Below are 21763 nucleotides of genomic sequence, written 5' to 3'. Positions count from 1 at the left end.
TGACGAGAGGTCATAGCTGATGGGAGAAGGTAAGGGATTGATCACTTGGGTCAATAGTGAGAGATGCTCTGGGAAGGTCGCCATGTCCCTAAATGTCCCTAAGTGCTTCTTCTCCTATACTAATTTGAAATACCTGAAATACCACAGGATAGTTTTTTCTTCTCTTTGGGATCCATCCTTCCCTCCTTCCCTCCCTCCCTCCCTTCCTTTCTTCCTTTCTGGGTTTTTTTTGCCTTAACTACACATCCAGGTAGTTCACCCTGGCCAACTTGCTTATAACCTTGTTTGAGTCACTTTATCCCTCTGGGCCTCTTAAAATTAGGTACCTATCTAATGCATCTCCTCCAGCACCAGCCAGCCCCCCTATTCTGAATGTAGAAGATTGTTACCAACCTGGGTGTTAGCTTCTGAATGGTCACCTTCAGGATATTTCGCCACAGTTCGAGAACATGTCCTGTTGATTTTAGACTCAAGCTGATGAAAGTATAATCCCTGGGACTGTTTTGAGAGTCCCACCACACTGTAGGACCCGAGGGGATGAGAGGAGCAAGTGATAAAGATGATTGTTAGGTCCCTATTTGTTTTAAGCAGAGTGGGAATTGGAATCAGGAGTTCCAGTTTTATGGCCCAGACTGTTTAGCTGGGTAAACTCAACATTTCTGTGCTTTACTTTCTTCCTCTGTAAGTGGGGTGAATTGTTCTCAACTTGCTATAGTTGAGGAGAGCCTGTGTTCACTTGCTCAGTCACCAAATATCTTCTGAGCACCGGCGATTATGTTCTGGGCATCATTCTCAGAAGTGAGGATATGGTGGTGAGTGAAATAGACAAGGCTCTCACATCCCTGTCATCCAGTGGGGAAGACAGACAGAAGACTAACTAAAAAATGAGATCCTTTTGGAGTGTGATAGCCTCCTCGAAGACACTGTGGGCATCATAGTAGGTGGACACATTTTGCAATCAGTGAGTCTTTGTGGCACTCCCACCCATAGCTGCTTCTCATCACTGTCTTTGCTGTGTTCCCGGCTTTGGAAATGTTTCTTTACTTTTGTACCGATTCACTGGAGCAACATAGGGGATGCCATGGAGATAGCATATCTTTGTTTCTGGGTTAATTCATTTCTTTGTGGCCCCATCATCGAACTTCCCCATGGGTATCTTGCTCCCCATCCAGCAGCACATCTCTCCTGGCTTGGGGATGCAGAACCCACATTCTGGAGTCTTTTAGGGGTGGTGGGTTATTGTCATAGCAACTGCCTTCAAGACTTCACAGTCAGTTCTTGTAAAAGCATCTCCCTGACTTTTCAGGCTGTAGTCAGTTCTACTTTCTCCTCCAACACCAGAGCTGATCTAATACCCCCATTTCTAATCTTCAAGAGGGAGAAACTTTTGAATTTCAAGGAAGTCTGGCCCCCACAGATTTCAAGTCTTTATAAAAAAATAAAAGCAAGAGCAAACACAAAGGGGCTCCTTGCCAGGACCGTGGAAGGTGCTGCCCGGGGCCTGTGTCTGAAGCCTTCCTTTACTCTTGCCCCGCGCTGATCTTTCCAGACCTCCTGGGGAATTATGCAAAGGGCTCTCCTGGTGAGTTCTCCGCCTGCATTTGGTAGTGTTAGTTTTTAAGTTTTGCAGCTCTTTGGATCCTGATGCTAGATTCAAAGGCCAGATTTATAAGGTCAGGGGAATCAAAGACGGCCAGTGATTCACACACTTTCATGTGTCTCAGCCCTTGCCTGTTGGCAGTTTCTGGACCCACTTGTAACCACTTTCCTGGAGCCAGTGCAGGTAAAGGAAAGGAGCGTAGCAAACAGGGAAGGGGTGGGAGGTGGCCTGCCTGAGCCTGAGCTGGAGCCCGGGCCTGTGATGTGGTCAGGCTGCTGTACACCCCGCTCGGCAGGTCCTGCCAACCCTGGGCAGGCAGGCCGGGGCACACACCGCGGCGCCTGGGAGAGCTCCTGGTTCCCCTGCAGGGTGGGGCTGGCTGGGTCTCTGCTCCCAGTGCCACCGTGGCGGGGGGTGGGGGTGGTGCTCTGTGACATGTCAGCAGCCAGGGAAGGAGAAACAGCAGTGTGTTGGTAAAACCCCTGCAAATACGTGCTTGGCTCTGTGACGTCATGTGCACCTCTCCTGCTGGCAAGCATGGGCTTCTGTGTTTAAGGATCTTTGGGAGAAGATGTACTTACTTCTCTGATCCTTCTTCTGTAGGCCCTGACTCATAAGTGGAGTGTGGGATCAATCTAGTGGATTACAAACAACATAGAAGAAGAAGGAGAAAAGAAATTATTGAATTAACGCTACTTTTTAAGGTGCTGTATGGAACTGTGGTTGTGTGAGGGCATGCCTTTGCTCTTGGGAGAAGCATGCTGAACTATTTAGGTGTTAAGTGTCGTGATGTCTGTAATTTACTTTCAAAGCGTTCAACCAAAAAATATGTTTTTGTGCGTACAAGCGTGTACTCAGAGAAAGATAATGTAATATGGCAAAATGTTAACTGATGGTAGGTCTGGGCCACTGGTTCTCAGTGGGAGTGATTTTACCCCCTGGGGGACATTTAGCAGTTTCTGGAGACATTGCTGGTTGTTACAGCTGGGGGTGGGTGTAGGGGATGCTGATGGTATCTAGTGTTGAGAGGCTAGGGGCACAGCTAAATAACCTACAACGCACAGACTCCCCCCTCCAAGAATTATCCGAAGGCAAATGTCACTTTTGCCGAGGCTGAGAAACCCTGCTTCATGTGAAGAGTGTTTTGTATCATTCTCTCAACTTTCTGTAGGTTTGAAAACTTTCAAAAGTAAATAAACAAACTAGACTAATGAAAAATTGAAAGTCTCAGAATACATGGTGTGTTGCAGGGAGTAAATGTCATTATTGTTTGGTAAAACTTGTTTTACTTCAGTCCTGTATCTGTTTGTGTGTTTTGGGTTGCAATAGAAAAGTATTTCTTATGAGGATTGTCTCAAATGTTTGAAATGTTTGAAAACTACTGCTTAATTCACGTCTTTCTGGTGCACTTGCTGTTGGGGAGATGGAGAAGCTTGTCAGACTCTGCCCACTTTCAACTCATTTCCACTGACGTGGTAATCTTATTACACGTTGTTTTGTGTTTATAACATGTTAGGTACTGCGCTAAGCAGTTTATGTACGTGATCCTATTTAATCTTCACAAGAACCTTTATGCAGTGGATACTATTCTTATCCTCATTTTACAGACAAACTGAGGCTTAGAAATTGAATTGATGGCCCATGGCACACAGAAACTTAGGTCTCTTATGCTCCAAAATCCAGACTCTGACATTCTGTCTCTAACGCTCTCAAACCTTCTAAATTCACCATTGCTTGGCTTGGAAGTGAGAGGAGCCTTCTTCTCCTGGAGGATGGAATGGGGGTGTCAGAAGCAGCCACACCCTTTGTTCTCCTGCAGTCCAACTTCCAGAGTCAGCCCAGTGAGTCTAAGTGCTGCTTTTGCACCTGAAGAAAGATGGTACTCATCTTTTTTTTTTTAATTTATTTATTTTATTGGCTGTGTTGGGTCTTTTTTGCTGTGTGGAGGCTTTCTTTTAGTTGTGGTGAGCGGGGGCTGCTCTTCGTTGTGGTGCGCGGGCTCCTCATTGCCGTGGCTTCTCTTGTTGCGGAGCACGGGCTCTAGGCACGTGGGCTTCAATAGTTGCGGCACATGGGCTCAATAGTTGTGGCTCACGGGCTCTAAAGCGCAGACTCAATAGTTGTGGCTCCTGGGCTTAGTTGCTCCGTGGCATGTGGGATCTTCCTGGAGCAGGGCTCTAACCCGTGTGCCCTGCATTGGCAGGCGGATTCTTAACCACTGTGCCACCAGGGAAGCCCTGATGGTACTCATCTTAAAGTGGTGGAGATTTGATCTGAAAAGAATCTTTAGGGCTGAATGGCAAAAAGGCAACAAGTGATCATGAAAATATTTGACTCAAATCCCAACCTGACAGAGTCAACCCTAAATATGGATTTCTAAGAAGCCCATAGGACTTCCCTGGTGGTACAGTGGTTAAGAATCCGCCTGCCAATGCAGGGGACACAGCCTCGATCCCTGGTCTGGGAAGATTCCACATGGTGTGGAGCAACTAAGCCTGTGCACTACAACTACTGAGCCTGAGTGCCACAACTACTGAAGCCTGTGTACCTAGATCTCGTGCTCTGCAATGAGAAGCCACTGCAATGAGAAGTCTGCGTACCACAACGATGAGCACTCCCTGCTCGCCACAGCTAGAGAAAGTCCATGCACAGCAATTAAGACCCAACGCAACTGATAAATAAATAAGTGAATTAAAAAAAAGTATGTTAAAAAAAATTGGAAGCTCAGCGCGCTGTGTTTGAGGGACAAAAACAAGGTGCCCAAACCCCTCCTTCCACTGGGGCAATTTTTAGAGTACAAATGAAGCTTCAAAGAGTTGACTGAGGTCATTAATTGTGACCCAAACCTGGTGTGATCAGTGTACAGATACCAGCAGGCCCCAAGTAAGTGTGAGCTCTCAAGTCTTAGGACAAGAGAGGACCAAGTCCAGTCTCAAGAGGGAGACTTCACTGACTTCCAGTCAGGGCGCCCTTTGGGCTAAAGGCCACACCCAGTTTCTAACTGGAAACCTTCGGTCATCTAGAACTGTCTGGCGCTCGCTTCCTACTTTTGACTGACCATCTGTTCCTGGCAGTTCTAATGAGCTGCTTTCTTGCATTGCAATTGTCACAGCCTTGACTCCCGATCACATTTCACCTGGAGTCCAGGTCCTGGACTGTTGTGATAGTCTGCATGCAGATTTGAGCATTGCCCACACAGAAGCCTAGTGATCTTTAGAAATCATCTATCTTAACTCATTACTCTCCTACACAAAAATTTCCAGTTCCCTTTTCATTACTGAATAAAGTTCTCATTTCATGGCATGGGATCCACTGTCTTTTAAAATTCTGTCCTATATTTCCACTCTCATCTACCTCTTCCCACCATGTTGCCTCTGCATCAACTTGCAACCCCCTGGATAGGTCACTCTTTCATTTTGGTCCCTGCCTTTGCACTTTGTCCTTCTCTACTTCTAGTGCTTCTCCCCACTGATTCTGCCTGGCAAACTCCTGCTGAATTTCATTGAATCTAAGACATAATCAAATGCAAGACACACCACTATTTTGCACCAATAAAGAGAAAAAAAACAGATGCTAATTATGTTATCTCATTTTTTTTAATCACAGGATTTTATAATGCTTATTAAAAGAACTCTTTTAGACATCCTTTTAAAAACCATATATAACTCTTAATGAAATGCAAATCAAAACTACAATGAGGTATCACCTCACACCGGTTAGAATGGGCATCATCAGAAAATCTACAAACAGTAAACGCTGGAGAGGGTGTGGAAAAAAGGGAACACTCTTGCACTGTTGGTGGGAATGTAAATTGATACAGCCACTATGGAAAACAGTATGGAGGTTCCTTGCAAAATTAAAAATAGAACTACCATGTGACCCAGCAATCCCACTAGTGGGCATATACCCAGAGACCACCATAATTCAAAAAGACACATGCACTCCAATGTTCATTGCAGCACTATTTACAATAGCCAGGACATGGAAGCAACCTAAATGTCCATCAACAGAGGAATGGATAAAGAAGATGTGGTACATACATACAATGGAATATTACTCAGCTGTAAAAAGCAATGAAACTGGGACATTTGTAGAGACATGGATGGACCTAGAGACTGTCATACAGAGTGAAATGAGTCAGAAAGAGAAAAACAAATATCATATATTAACACATATATGTGGACTATAGAAAAATGGTACAAATCAACTGGTTTGCAAGGCAGAAATAGAGACCCAGATGTAGAGAACAAACATGGACACCAAGTGGGGAAAGCGGGGAGGGTTGGGGGGGAATGAATTGGGAGATTGGGATACCAAATTGTATACTCTAAATATATGCAGTTTATTGTATGTTAACTGTACCTCAATAAAAGTTCTTAAAATAAATAAATAAAATAAAATAAAACCATATATAACTCAAGCATTCATAAAAATCATATAAATGTAATAAATTGATTGAGATATTCCTAAAATTTGCTTACATTCAGTCTGCCTCTGTTTTTTTTTTTTTTTTGGAAAATAACTTTTATTTTATTTGGGAGCAGTGGGCAGGAGTCCAGTCTCAGAACTTCTGGAACTGCTTCTTGGTGCCGGCAGCCTTGGTGACCTTGCACACATTAAAGCGGACCATCTTGCTCAGGGGCCGGCACTCGCCCACTGTGAGGATGTCACCAATCTGGACATCCCTGAAGCAGGGGGAAAGGTGCACAGACATGTTCTTGTGGAGCTTCTCAAAACGGTTGTACTTTCGGATGTAGTGGAGGTAGTCTCGGCAGATGACGATGGTCCTCTGCATCTTCATTTTGGTCACCACACCAGACAGGATTCGCTCTCGGATGAAGATGTTACCAGTAAAAGGGCATTTCTTGTCAGTGTAGGTGCCCTCGATGGCCTCCTTCGGTGTCTTAAAGCCCAGACCAATGTTCTTGTAGTACCGCGGGAGCTTCTCCTTGCCAGTTTCTCCAAGCAGGACCCTCTTCTTATTTTGAAAGATGGTCGGCTGCTTTTGGTACGCATGCTCAGCCTGAATGTCCGCCATCTTCCCGACTGCCTGAAAAAAGGGCCAGTCTGCCACTTTTTTTATGACTTTCTTTTTCTTTGTTAACCGCTACAGTCAACATTTTTATTGGTGACTTGGATGAGGAGGTATGTTGATCAGTAACCTGGATGACACAAAGCTGGGAGGGAGGACTAATATGCTAGATACTGAAAATTAATAGAGAACGATGAGCCTAAACTGAGATAAAAATTTAACAAAAAATATATATAAAACTTTAAACAGTGACTGTCTGGGGTTTCCGTGTCAAAATCTCATATTTTGGGGAGTGAGTGTCATACCGACCCTCTGAGAAGGGGGTGAAGGTTAGGACAGGCAAATTGACCAGCTTGTCTACCTTGTCAGGCATCAACAAAATATAGCCAGATTAGTGGACATGAGAAATAAAAATTGTAAATGCCACCTAGGAACATGTGAAATGTAAGACTCAGTATAAGTATTTCATTGCCTCAAAAGAACTCAGGAGGCCCTATGCTTGGTCATCTATGCAATTGATAGGAATTTCTGGGGCAGCTTCCCTGGAAATATTTTCCTTGGAGAGGAGCCAGCAGTTCAGCCCATGGTTCATGCCTGGGAGGCTAACTTTTCCTAGCTTATGAAATGGAGGCTAACGACTGTCTGTGGACCCTGGGGCCAGGCAATACTGCTTCCTACTATTTAGCACATTTTAAAACATCAAGCTGTATAAAGTCCCCAGAGAAGATTTATCACCCACAGATAACTTCAAATGGACAACTCTGATCTTAGTTAGCTTGCTTATTAAAAAAGCTTTTATCTTCAGGTGTTTTGGGGATCCAAGTGATTTGTTCTCCTTGGCAAGCATCATGCATTCTCACCTGAGCTCTTAGTTTGGTAGGGTGCTCACTGCGCATGGACGTGCAAGCTGGAACCAGGGAACTCTGCTGTTTTAATGCTGGGAAGGGGATGCCCGTCTCCCCTTTGCTGTAAGGACATTCCTGAGGCAGGCTGTGCAGACTCTTTGAAGAGGGAACGATGGGCAGTTGGTCCTCTGTTCCTGGAAGGAAGATCTGGGACCAGTCCTTCGTAAGTCTGCTTTTTGTCCCTGTCACACCTGCCAAGTCCTCCTGGCCTTTAGGCTCTGGTGTGAGGCCCTGCTGTGGTCATTTGGGATGAGGTAAAAGGAGTCTTCTGAGGACCAGATGCTCCACCTTCAGCCCCAGCTGGGGGCGCTCTATCAAGTTGGGGTTCTATTGGTCCATGCAACTGTGGTCAACCCAGAAGTTTAGAGTTTTGTCATAACAAATAGTTGGCATCCACCTTTACCTCTCCAGTTGATATCTTGGGAGGTTAGTAATTATTATCATATAGTTTATTAATTTTACAACTTTCCCCTTTCAGTTTTAAATCACCTGTAATACAAACAGATCCTCACACATAGACCATGTGCACAAAACTCTTTGGGAATTATTGCGTCTTTTGATGTATTCCTGATGCAGCTGTGGAGAGAGATGCATTCCACTTCCTTCTACTTTGCCACTACCTTTCTCCCCTGCCATGTGCACAAAACTCTCGACTGAAGGTTGAGTCATTACATGGTTTTGGGGAAAAGCCTTACATTGGGATTTTTTTCCTCCACTTTTCAATTTATTGTGGTAATATATATAACAGAAAATTTACCATTTTAACCATTTATAAGTGTGCAATTCAGTGACATTAAGTACATTCGTATTGTTGTTCAACCATCACCACCCTTCATTTCCAGAATATTTCCAATCTTCCCAAACTCTTTCCCCACTTAAAAAAAAATTGAGCTTTAATTCACACACTGTAAAAGTCACCCCTTTTCAAGTGAAAAATTCAGTGATTTTTAGTTTACTCACAAGGTTGGGCAACCATTGCCACTATCTTATTGCAGAATATTTTAATCTCTGGTTACTTGTTAATTCTGGTTTCCCACACAGCATCTTTTTGTCTGCCATTAGGTGCCTTCGTGATGTCGCATGTCTTAAGAGGGTTCCTCTCTTGTCTCTGGAATTTTCTCCCACACAGCATCTTTTTGTCTGCCATTAGGTGCCTTCGTGATGTCGCATGTCTTAAGAGGGTTCCTCTCTTGTCTCTGGAATTTTCTCCCAAGTTACCGACACCTATTGTGCAAGTTTTGATGCTGACACTTTCCAAATTGTGCCTGACGGTGTTAGGAAATGACAACTGTGATATGATTACCCACCTACCTGGCCACCAGCAATAGTATGACACATACTGATTTACAGATGTTAAAATATGAAAAAATGTGGTCTTAGAATTGGTGAATGCAATATTTATCTTTCCAGTTTCAACCCCAAAGCTGCTGCGTTTCCCATGACTCAATCCCTGACTCAGTTCTCTGAGTGGTGTCATTTGTGCTGTTCTGAACTTTAGCCTTTGGAAAAAGCCCCATCATTTCCCCTATTGTATCTGCATTATCTACCCTTTTTTACATATTGTCTCTCTCCCTGGACCAGGAAGCCCTGTTTATGAAATGTAACCTTGCTCCTTGGACCAGTAGAATCAGCATCCCTGGGAACTTGCCAGAGAGGCAGAGTCTTGGACCTCATCCCAGACCCTCGGAATCAAAATCTGCATTTTAATACAAAGCCCAAGTGACTCAAATTCACATAGGACTTTGAAGAACACTTGTCTAAACACTTGTGACTTTGGCATTAGCAATTGCTGTTATAGAATTTGTTATGTGCAGATGCTAAGAAGAGGTATATCTATTGAGTACCTACTATATGCCAGTGCCTTTTTCACTTCTAAGTCACAGTACTTGAGGGTCAGATCCTTACTTTGTTTATAGGTCATTCATTTATTCAACTCTAACTTGGTAATCAGTATGTGCTGGGCACTAGAAATATAAAGGTGAACAAGATATGGTGAACAGGACAGTTACTACGAGGTTGTAATAGCAGCACAGTGCCCTGCACACAGTAGATGCTCAGTCAATGTTACCAAGGTGGCTGATCCCAGTAGGTTGGTGTGGGTCCCTTAACCAGGTAGCCCAGATGTGGGCAGTGGGTGACATGGGATCTGCTATGTGGAACTCAGGTTGAGCATGGATAACTCAGTGTGTAAAAGGGCATGATTATGACTGATATTGAATGGGAAGAAGTACTACATAGCAACCCAGAAACACGGACATTGGAACTGAAGCTGATGAAACAGGAACCAAATAAGCTGTATTCTTAGGCCAGCATGCTTAGGAAGTTGGCATTTTGGGGTTCGTTTATTTGTTCACCCAAGTCCAGGGGTCTGAAGACTATGGACAATGAGCCAAGTCTGGCCCAGTATTTGTAAATAAATTTTTATTGGAAAACAGCCATGCTTATTAGTTTACATGTTATTTACGACTTTTCACACTGCAATGGCAGAGCTCAATAGTTGCTACAGAGAGGCAGGTCACAAAACTGAAAATATTGTATTTACTATCTGGCCCTTTACAGAAGATGTTTGCTGACCCTGACCTAGCCTTCCACTTTAGCTGAAAGTTTTTAAAAAGTTTTTAATTACTTTAAAAAGTATACATATATTTAGATAGAAAAAGTCTACAATGATACAACAAAGTTATTTGTGATTTCCTATGGGGAATTGGATTTGGAGGAATTAGGGAAATGGAACACTTAATTTTTCCTTAATATGCTTTATTACTTTTTGAATTTATAATGATCTGATTCTCTTACTTTTATTCTTAAAAAGACTACTGTTATATTAAGCTATTTTTGTTATATTAAACTATTTTCATTATATTAAACATAAATGATTACTTTTCATTACAAAAGTTATACATATTTATTTTAAATATTCTAGAAAATACAGAGAGGCAAAAAATAAATTAAAACTACCTATAACTATACCAGGCAGAAATTTTGTTACTGTTCTTATTTTGATGCATATTCTCTAGTCATTTGTCTGAATGTGTTACAGTCTTTGAGACTTTTGTCTGAGTGTATACGAGTGCATGTGAGTGTATGTGTGTATACACACACGTACACATTTAATGTACTCATCACCTTTTGTAAATTATTATTTTTTTTAAATATTATTTATTTATTTTTGGCTGCATTGGGTCTTCGTTGCTGTGCATGGGTTTTTTCTAGCTGTGATGAGCAGGGGCTACTCTTCATTGTGGTGCAAGGATTTCTCATTGCAGTGGCTTTTCTTGTTGCGGAGCACGGGCTCCAGGCATGTGGGCTTCAGCAGTTGCGGCACGTAGGCCCAGTACTTGTGGCTCACAGGCTCTAGAGCACAGGCTGAGTAGTTGTGGTGCACAAGCTTAGTTGCTCTGTGGCATATGGGATCTTCCTGGTCCAGGGATCGAACCCATGTCCCCTGCATTGGCAGGCTGATTCTTAACCACTGTGCCACCAGGGAAGTCCTGTAAATTATTTTTTAAAATTTAATTATATTGTGAACATTTTGCTGCATTGTTAAATAGTCATCTACCCAACATTTAAAATGGTTGCATAATATTGAATGCTATGGGGAGAGATATATGATGATGTGTGTTGTTAGAAATTTACATTACTTCCAGTTTTTTTACTCTTATAAACAGAGCTGTGGTGAATGTTATTGTAGATACATCTTTGCAGATATCCTTTATGACTTTTATAGGATAAGTTTGTATAAGTTGAATTGCCGGATTAAAGTGTATACACAACTACGATTCTGACTCCAATTTGATTTGGATGTGTGGATTTCCCCCCACATCAAGCAGTTTTCTAACACCAGCTGGATGTCCTCAATTCTGACACTGTCTACCCAGAGATAGTCAAATCTCACAAGTTATAAGACTGCTCCCACTTCAGATGCCAATCCCAAGTCCAGGTTGTCACCTGTGCTTCTAATGACAGGCGATAAATCTAAGGTTCCCATGAAACTCTCCTTGGGTTTGATTAATTTGCTAGAGTGACTCACAAAACTCAGAGAAACATTTTATTTACTAGGTTACCAGTTTATTATAAAAAGGACATAACTCAGGGACAACCAAATGGAAGAGATGCATAGAGCAAGGTCACAGAGCTTCCATGCTCTCCCAGCACTTCCAGGTGATGACCAGCTCAGAAGATCTGAACCCTGTCCTTTTGGGTTTTCACGAAGGACTCATTACCTAGGCAAGATTGATTAGATCATCAGCCATTGGTGATTGAACTCAAATCTCCAGCCCCTCTCCCCTCCAAGAAGGTCAGAAGGTGGGACCAAAAGTTCCAATCTTCTAATCACAGGGTTGGTTCCCCAGGTAACCAGCCTTGGTCCTTAGATAAACTAGAGGCGGTCCAAAGATCACCTCATTAACATAACAAAAGACATCATGCTCTGTCTCAATGCTTAGGAAATTCCAAGGGTTTTAGCAGCTCTGTGCCAGGAACTAACGAAGACCAAATGTATACATTTTGTTATTTAATCACAATATCACACAAGCTTTTAAGGTTTTTTGTTTGTTTTTTGTTTTTACTCGTTGATAAGATTGTGTCGGTGGGAACGCATGCTTCCCAGAACCTCCAGTTAGGTGTTAGCGAAATTAACAGTAACAGTGCCTTTGTCACTTTCACTCTTGGTTTCCTGTTTCTTGGCAATAGGTCTCCTCTTCCTGTTCACCATTTAAGCTTCCCCCCGCATTTCAGGACTACTCAAGTCCTCAACTACCAATACCTGGCAATACTAGCAATCAGCATCAACCTCCGCTCGTTCCGGACGTCAGCCCCACCGTCTACACGCCCCGTTCTCTGACCTCGCTCAAACACCTTAACCGGCGAGTGCTGGGTCACGTGACCTGCCGTGTACTAGATCGCACCCCACAGAAAAGCAAAGTCTTTATCGTGAGGGTGGGTGACCTCTCCTGTCCCTGGCCAACATTCTTTAGAGAATAGTATAAGCTTTCTGCCTCCACTCCCAAACCCATGAGGTTCTGCTAAAATGGAGGAGGCAGTCAGGAACTTCCAACTGCCTGATCTAGAGACTTCCTTTCAGGTCTTAACCTTCTCTTTGCAGATTTCAATACTTGACTTTCCTTCTTGGAAGGTGTCTTGTCTACAACTGGCAGTTAGCTGTTCAATACTCAAGTCTCCTTTGCTGGCTTTTCTTCCCTTGAACTTTTAAATATTAATATTTCTGAGGTTCTATCTCTCCTTGGTTCTTGTCCCTTCTTGTCCGTGCTTCCTGCTTACAACCCTGCAAAGCTGTGACCTGCAGATGGTTTACCTACTCTACCCCTTCCTTGGTCACTTCCAAACCAACCTGTCCAAAACGTAACTCACCCTCCCTGTCTCCTCACCAGAACCAGTTCTTCCTCTCCTGTCTCCTTTCTCTCTGAACAGAATCACCATCTACCGAGTGCTCAACTTAGAAACCTCAGAGGCATTTCTATTTCTGCTCTCTGTCTTGCCTGTTAACATCCAACATGTCATCAGACCCCACTGCTTTTCTGTAGGAATGTTCATGTGCGAAGGCCATTTAGAACTGAAATGCAACCTCCTCATCCTTGACTTCAATGATCACAGCAATTTCGTATCCCATTTTCTTTTCTCCTCTTTTCTTTTCTTCCTTCCTTCCTTCCTTCCTTCCTTCCTTTCTTTCTTTCTTTCTTTCTTTCTTTCTTTCTTTCTTTCTTTCTTTCTTTCTTAAGAGCAGAAGCAGGAGATATTTTGTAACCTGCTCATATTTAACTAATTAATTAATTAATTTGACTGCACCAGGTCTTAGTTGTTGTACGTGGGATCTTTGTTGCCGCATGCGGGATCTTTAGCTGTGGCATACGAACTCTTAGTTGTGGCACGTGGGATCTAGTCCCTGACTAGGGATCGAACCTGGGCCCCCTGAATTGGGAGCGAGGAGTCTTAGCCACTGGACCACCAGGGAAGTCTCTCTGTCCCCTTTTCTTCCTCCTAATTCTCCCAGGCAGCTTCTACCTTTCATGCTACTGCCACAGCCATCTTCCTACAATACAAATGTGATCAAGTTCTTCCTCCATGAAAAGAATCTCTTAGTGACTTTTCATAGATGACAAAGCCTTCATAACCTGGCCCCTGCTTTCCTTTTCTGGCTTAGCATCCTGCAGGTCTTCCTGCCGAGCAGCCAGCCCTCGCTCCCAGTGGGTCACCCTCTCAGTTTCAGTTTGCCCTGTGCCCCTGCTCACGATGCCCTGACTTAGCCCCCTCTGAACCCTGGAGACCATGCTTCGCCTTTCCCCAGCATCACTCACTTCCTGCTCTCTGGCCCTTGGCACCTCTGTCCTATAGCTGGTAAAGCAGTTATCATGTTATTCCAGTTAATCCTATGCCTTCCTCCCTTGTCAAAAGTTGAGTTCAGTGTGGACCAGACCTTGCCTTGTTCATCTCTGTCTCTCCAGGGCTTTGCACAAGGTCAGGCACATTGTTCCTCTAATGACCTCACCAAGCTTGCTTGGTAACTGATATTTTAATATGTGTGTGTATGTCTGTGTGTGTGTATACTAACTATAGCTGAGGTAATATCCTATCAATGATCAACTTCCATATTGATCTAACTTCTTGTTGTTGTTCATCAGATCCGTATCTTATCTGTATCAGGAGATGGAGGTGTGCCCCCTGAAGTTGGTGTTTTCTGTAGTTCCATCACACATTCAGATTGGGTCGGCTGTTGGAGGACGGAGGGAATGAAAAGTGCCCAATGAACTGAGAAGGCAACCTGAGACCGAAAAATGAGGCAGGCAGCTCCATGTAACCAATGGGTCAGTTTATCATAGGGTAACTCACTCACAGGGTGGGGTCAGGCTGACGAAGATCCGGAAGCATTTGCAGCTGCATTTCCCACAGCCAAGGGGCCGTGGGGACAATTTTATAGTTAACCTAGGGTATAGGGGTGTGTGCTTGAAAACAGGATGTGTATTCCTAAGTGAAGATTTATGAATGGGTAACTAGTCTCATGGGTGCTGGGAACAGGTCAGCAAAAGTTTTCACCATTGTTTGGAGACTAACAGAGCATAGAGTCCACCTGGACCTAATGATCATTAAACAATCTCTATTAACTACAAAGCCCTAGGTGACAGGGGAGAGATTTACCACACAGTACAGCCCTAGGTGGGGTCAGTAGAAGGACGGGAGGAACTGAACAGGCCCGTGGTGGCATCAGTTATGCTAATAGCCATAAACCTTCTGAAAGTCACATGCTTAGTTTCATCTCCAAATAAGAAATAAAAAGGCACATGAAAACAAAGCAAACAAAGGGAACAACATTCGTAGCAACTCCTTCACCAAATGCTTTGGGATTTTAGTCTGTTCCTACTAGTTTCTAGAAAGGCATTTGCTTGGGCTGACTGCACCCAATCGCTCAGGTGCTAAGGGTATTGGCAGTCCTGCCCGGCAGCAGGTAGATATTGCTGGGAAGGGTACTTTGCCTCTCTCAGCCTTGGTGTCCTCACCTATAAAACAGAAACAATGACGCTGCATTATAGGGCTGTACAGGTTGAAGGATGACATGCTTTAGAGCATGCTTGGGGCCTGGCATGTAGTAACTGCGCAATACGCAGTTGCTCACAGCTGTACCCACCGTAGACACCTAGAAGTGAGCAAGCCAGAAAGTTCCTACTCCACACAGGCCTAACCCTTGGACAATACTGCTGATTTATCGCAATGCAAGAGATGGTTTCACAGAGGCTACCTGGAGCTGGGCAGGTGTGAGGTGCTTAGTCATGAGCAGGGAAGGCCCTCTTGCTTTAAAATTCAGTGATAAGGGAAGAAGTTTTCCGTGGTTCAGGGATATGTTCAGGGGTTCTCTGAACCCTCTGAAACTGTACTGATCAATTCTGTACAAAAGTATATTTTTCTGGGGAAAGAGGCCTTGGCTTTTATCAGCTTCTCAGAGGGGTCTGTCATCTTAAAAATGCTAAGAACCACTGGCTTGGAGTCCTCCCAACCTGGGGCATAGGGGGACACGTGTATAACTTTGAATCTCCTAGGGCCTGACGGACACGGTGCTGAGAGCTGGTGCCAGTCCCAGCCCAGGCCCACTGCCAGCCTGCAGAACAGCTCTGGACACCTAGACAGAAGAAGGAGCTCCCTCGTCAAGACTGATGTGTAAAGTGATGTGGCTTTGTGGTGGCAGAGGCCCTCGCTACAGGCCCTGTTCTACCCGGGACTGTCAGTCCTCGCGCTCAGACAGGAGCTGTAATGCCTGTAGGAGGCCGTAGCAGCCTCTGGAATAAGGCTTCTGGGCCTGTGTCTGGATGGATCTGCCTGGATCCCAGGTGGTAGATGCTTGCACCAGCTGCTGGGGGTGGGAGGAGCAGTCTGTAATCCAGGAACTCTGTAAAAGAGAGATCTCCTGTGATTCTCATGTAAATGGAAGACAAGCCTAGATCTTACTACAGGGCTCTAACCACCTCCTGTTAAAGCAAGCTGGCAGCTACAGCAGCTCCCTACCTGTCGCAACAAAGACAACCTGTCCTAGAGGAACATCTCCCGGGCATGATGGCAGGCTCATAGGTGGAGGTGCTTCTGCCCCCATCTTGTGCTGGGAGAAGGTTCTGCAGAGGGTTTCCTCCTTCCCACCTCTGGCCTCACAGGGGCACTCAGAATACAGAAACATCCGAGCCCTGACTTCTCCTTAGAGACTGAAGGTGGGCGTTCATTGGCGACCTGTTGTGTTCAGACTGGCAGACTCCCTGTTTCTTTTTAACACCCTGGGTTTGGTGGGATGGGACGGTGTCTGGGGGTGCGCCTTGGCTGAACAAGTTCCCCAATGAAAATGCATTTATTCAGAAGCAGATTGATGCTTCCTTTGGCAGGATCTCTCTGTTCATTGTACTTAGAGACAATTCTGCTCTAAGTCACACAGCTTTCCCTCCAGGTGAATGGAAGTCCTTTATGTTCCTGGCTGAAGGAGAAAGAGATGATGCTGTGAGATCAGTTCAAACTTGTCTTCACGCATAGATTACACTCAGGTTTTTACGATGAATGTTTGATTTTCCGTGGAGGAATAATTATTTCCAAATCCACCAAATGCTTCTCGAGGCAGCCTCCAAATGGATTTTAATTGCTAAACCCACCTATTCTGACTCAGTGTCTGTTTGGTAAAATGTCTAGAGATACAAAAAGTGGGGAGACAAGTGAGCTGGGCCCAGATGCTTCTCTATGACTAACAGAATGTCCACCAGAAGTTGGGAGATGAGCAGCCTGCTGGCGTGTCATAGGTGGGTGGGTTTCTCATAACTCTTATTTAAAGCTGTGCCCTATTGTACTAAAATTATAATTTGTGAATACGCATTGAATTAAAGTCATTGGGCTGAGCTGACTCACTGTTGGTATCTGGGACAGGGTCTGAGGGATGTCTTTGTGTCACAGTCAACTCCCAGGAGAGGAGAAAAGCAGAGAATGATTGATGGGAAGATGGCCATCAGCTTTCCGGAGTGTCATTTCTGCAGACCCGGGTCCCTCATTTTCCTCTCCACTCCTTCCCTCTGTCCCTCTAGAAGAAGAATAGGGTTACGTTGGAGTCGTCCGCACTGGGTCATCCTGTGGATCTCCATGGAAATGACTGAAAATCAGAGATTTGGGCTTTGTGATCACGTACCCCACATTCGCTCGCTAGGATGACCCTTACAGCGGGAGGCGGGGTGGGGGGTACACAGAAGCCTGGAACGGGGTTTCAGGACCAGAGCTGGATGTAGCCTAAAATTCTCACCATTTTAAGTCATGGCTTTGAGGTCTTGGGAGGAGTGGGTGATCTCTTGGAGGTGGTCCGGGCCATCGTGCTGGGCTCTGTGTTTCTGCCAGGTGGGAGCAGGCTGGTTGGGGGAGCTGAAGTTCAAGGGCTCAGGGGATTGTTGTAGCAGCTTTTGTACCGGGGTCCCTTGTTGTGGACCCCTTGTGCCATCTTGAGCATTTATGTTTTAAGATGCTCAGTGTGTCATGATTGATTCCAAATGGTCCCTATTGAGATGTTCCAGTGACAAATGAAAGCTGGGGGTGGGGTGAGTGTGGGTGAGGGAGCCACTGACATCTATTCTCATTAACAACTTAATTTGAATTCACTCATATTAATTGATCAGCATTTTGAAAAACAAAATAACGTCCTGAGGTGACAGATTTAGGGGAAGCATAGTTTTCATAGAAACAGGGTAGAGAGATCCCAGAATACAGGGCCCTGGATGAACGATGGGGTAGTGGGATTCCCAATGGGGGTGACATTTGGCAGTGGCTGCAGACACTTTTGGCTGTCACAGCTGAGAGGGGCGGTACTACTGGCATGTCATGGGATCTAAGGACCCTCCATGCATAGAGAGCCACAAGGAGGAATGATCTGACCCAACAGGTCAATAGCACCACTGTTGAGAGACCCTGTTAGAAATGGCCCTCAAAGCACGGCAATTGCATGACTACCTCTTGCATTTTACATGTAATAATCACCAAACGTTTTGGGGGCATCATCTGTGTGCCAGACACAGTGGTTGGCTAAGTGGGAGGTCAAAGGATGACTAAGGCAGTTAGGGAGGCAACAGGATGGTTGGGGCCCTGCCTCTCCTTTCCTAGAAGAAAGCTCTTACCGAGAAAGTGCATCTCCTGGACTCTCATTAGCACCATCTGTGGTGCCAAATGGTCTTTGCTCTCAACAAATGCTCACACCCATTTGGGAGTGGGGGCGAGCGAGGCACACTTCCGCTGCAGGGCCTGTGCTATGATTCATCCTGGTGACTTCCATTGGCCCAGGATGCTGTCCCGAAGGCCTCCTGGTTTCTCACACGTGCAGCTTCCCACGCCAAGAGGCAGACTTGTTTTAGTAACTGAGATGGACTCAGACGTGACTGAGTCTGGAGCTCACCCTCTTGCTTAATCGCGATTATTCATGGCTGACTACAGATTTCTGCAGAAAAGCCCCCAAATCCGGCCTCAGGAAGCCCTGCTCAGAGGGGAGTTCTTATGTCAGGGTGCCCTGGCAAGGCAGCTTTGGAGAAGGAGGAAAGTTGTCTGGGTGGCTCAGTCCTGTCATTCTAACCCTCCTTGATTACACGTTGAGCCTCAAGAGCTCAGTGGAGTGGGAAGGTTTATTTCACGTAAGGAATTCAGACTTGAGGGCGATGGAAAAGTCAGAAGATATGAACTCCACCCAAGGCACAGGATTCAAAGGCCGCCTGGGCCAGCCCAACCCCACCCCAGCCCACCGAGGGATAGGTTCCCATTTCCGTTCCAGTGAAACAAGATTGCTGGGGCAATTCCTTTGCTGATGGACTTATAGCATGAGATGCCTCATTACCATCACACATTTATACTCTTCACATTCTGTTACAAAGAGCCCAGGGTGGGGCGGAAGATGCTGCAGAGTTATTGCGAGGGGTCTGTGATTTGTGCAACAAGCCTTGATGGAGATTAAATATGTAATATTTCACGTGTGAATGTTCTACTCTTTTTCCAATGTATGTAAATGCTGCTGTGATTAAACTATGGGGATTAATTGAGGTGCTGAATTCAGAGCGAATTGTTATTCCCCTGCCACTCCTGTCTCTAACCATAACCCATCTTGAGTCTGTCTCCTAGCTCACTCCCATCCCTTCCCATTTCCACCTCTTCAAGTAGGAACTGGGTCTTGTGCGTGACTCCTTCGTAAATCTCACCTATGTGTCCTTCCTTCCTCACCGTTGTCACCCAAGTCCGGCCTTCATCACTTCACCACTGCAAGATGACCAGAGCTGCCCACCTGGTCTGTCTCCGAGGCCCTATTCCACATCATCTAGCACTCTACCACCAATTAAATCGTCCTTCTGGTCTGTACAATTCCTTGGTCTAAAAATACTTAGGCCTTCTGGTCTCCTTAACCTGGTATTCACAGTGCCTCTCAGGGTGGCATTAAGTACCACCTCCTGAACACAAGAGGGACTCCAACAGGGACTGAACCCATGCCCCCCTGCAGTGGGAACGTGGAGTCTTAACCACTGGACCACCAGGGAAGCCCCTAATATTTTAAAAATAACTTAAAAAATAAGACCGAAGTGTCCCATTAAAATACCATAGTTTATAATTACTGTGTAGAATTATTTTATTATTTTATTATACACTTCAGACTAGAAGTGTTCAATAAGTATATGCAATGGAATTATGGATTGCAGTGAATAGACAGCTTTTTTTCACTTTCCCCAGGTCTCATTTTTTTCAAGAATAGGTGGTCACCTCTTATTTCCTTGAAATAAGTTGCCCCAAATCCTAGTGTTCTACAGAGTGCTGTGCACCGGAACATTTTCACCTTCGCTCTGCTTGGATGAAGGTATGAACAGAGAAGCTTGTCCAAACAGGACCTCCTGCCTCCCTCTGGTGGAGAGAGGGGAGAAAACATGCGGGAAGAAAAGTTGCTCTTTGTACTGGCAAATACTGTAGTATTGAAAAGGCCCCAAGAAATGTGATTTGCAAAATATGTTGAGACGGAGCTTATTTTGCTGTGTATTGCAAAATGGATTGGAAACCATGGTGGGGGTGGGGTGGAGAATAAATAACTGGAAAGTGGGGATTTATTAGAATACCAACTTTTAGCCGATGGTTTCAGTGTTTGCCTTTCTACCAGGGCAGTTTACGAGGAACAAACTGTCTGGGGATCTCTTTCTCTTCTCATGATGAGAAGAGGAGAAATGATTCATGGCGAAGCTCCCTGCTCCGGGCAGGATTCGAACCCAGGCACACTGGGCTAGCCTCATGGGGTCCTGGGGCTGCCTGGGTGTCGGCACAGGAAACTGCATCTCTGGTGTCCTTCCTGCCGGTGGTTTCTCTGGACCGCCGTCAACCAGCCCTCGAGGCCACGGAGCCTGGCCCAGGTCATTCGCTGGTCCACGTGTTGGCCCTTCATGCCTTCCCTTTCTTCCTACTAGAAATGGGGGTGCGGAGGACAAGGCCTGTGGGAAGGCTGGGGGACCTGGGAAAGGGGTGGGGGCAGAATGGACATGCTGAGCACGTTTGATACAGCCTGTTGTACCTGAGATGCACCAAGTGTTTGACATGTTCTGCTTCTACAGTTGGTCCTTGATTTGGATGGTGGAGAGACAGCAACGTTTGAACATATCTGACGGGTAGGACACTGGACAAGTCGCTGCTGGTGGCAGCCAGCTTTGCTTGGCTATATCGGGCCTGCCTTCCTGGTCTTATCTCAGGGCTCCTTTACTCCAGGAGCCATCCTTGAAGTCCCCTGAGGCAGGGGGAGGGGATTCTCTCGTGTGCTCCACCCCGCCACACCCTGATTATTGTGCCGACCACCCTGTACTTGGCAGGTTGCTTGGCTGCATCAGGCTCGCTGACTCTGGCAGCAACTGTGTCTTACTCCCCTCTGCATCCCCCGAGCCTAGTGCCCTGCATGGTACACTGTGAGGGGTGTCAGGGAAGACTTCCCGTACCATATGACTTCTGGGCTGTGCCTTCAAGAATAAGAAGGGATCCCACGTGTCACAACGAAGACCCAGTTCAGCCAAATAAATAAATAAATATTAAAAAAAAATTTAAGAATAAGAAGGGATCTTCCAAGGGATAGAACATTCTAGGGAGAAGTGACACCATGAGCACGGAGAGTGGGCCTCTGGTGGTACTCTTACCCCAGGGCCCTGCAAATGCTACCCAGGAGCCTGAACGTGGAGGTGTGAAGCAGCTGCAGATGCTTTGTCAATGTCAAGTTTTCCAGTGCACCTGGAGTGTAACATTTGTGGTGGAGAGTGGGAGGAAATGGGGCTGGAGCGCAGACCGGGCCAGGTCGGGGAGGGCGTATAAACCACAAGGGGAGCTCAGACTTGAACAGGGGAGGTTGAGGTTGTAGGTAGACATCGAGAATCTTAGACTAGACTTTGCGTTTTCAGATAAACCACTCTGGCAGCTGATGAGGGGGACAGATTGGAGGGGGACAGGCCTGGCATCCAAGAGAGAGGCGGTTCAGGCATGAACTAAGGCAGCGACAGCACAAATGTGGCAGAGGGAGAGGGCAGGGCAGAGGCGTATTTCGCTGACTAACTCAGTGGGATTCGGGGTATGGGAATAAGAAGGTGGGCGAAGAGTCAAGGGTGACTTGATGTGGGGGATGGGCAGATGGGGGCATGCAGAGAAAGATGCCCTGCTGAGTTTGAAGTGGGACTAAGGAAATGACCAGTAGATAAGAAGAGCTCAAGCCTGGTG

At 45.5% G+C, this 21763-nt stretch overlaps 1 protein-coding gene across 1 annotated transcript; it reads right to left on the bottom strand.

The window, feature by feature from the left end:
• Positions 1-6119: 6119 nt before the first annotated feature.
• LOC130857163 (40S ribosomal protein S11-like) lies at positions 6120-6655 on the bottom strand. The gene has a single exon (XM_057742550.1). It carries the CDS (start codon positions 6636-6638, stop codon positions 6162-6164), a length of 477 nt encoding a protein of 158 aa, XP_057598533.1. The 5' UTR covers positions 6639-6655; the 3' UTR covers positions 6120-6161.
• Between the last annotated feature and the right edge of the window lie 15108 nt (positions 6656-21763).

The sequence above is a fragment of the Hippopotamus amphibius genome, chromosome 7 (assembly GCF_030028045.1).
Source record: "Hippopotamus amphibius kiboko isolate mHipAmp2 chromosome 7, mHipAmp2.hap2, whole genome shotgun sequence".
Classification (NCBI taxonomy): Eukaryota; Metazoa; Chordata; class Mammalia; order Artiodactyla; family Hippopotamidae; genus Hippopotamus; species Hippopotamus amphibius.
Note: the sequence above shows the minus strand (reverse complement) of the source record. Positions and strands in the feature narration are given on the sequence as shown.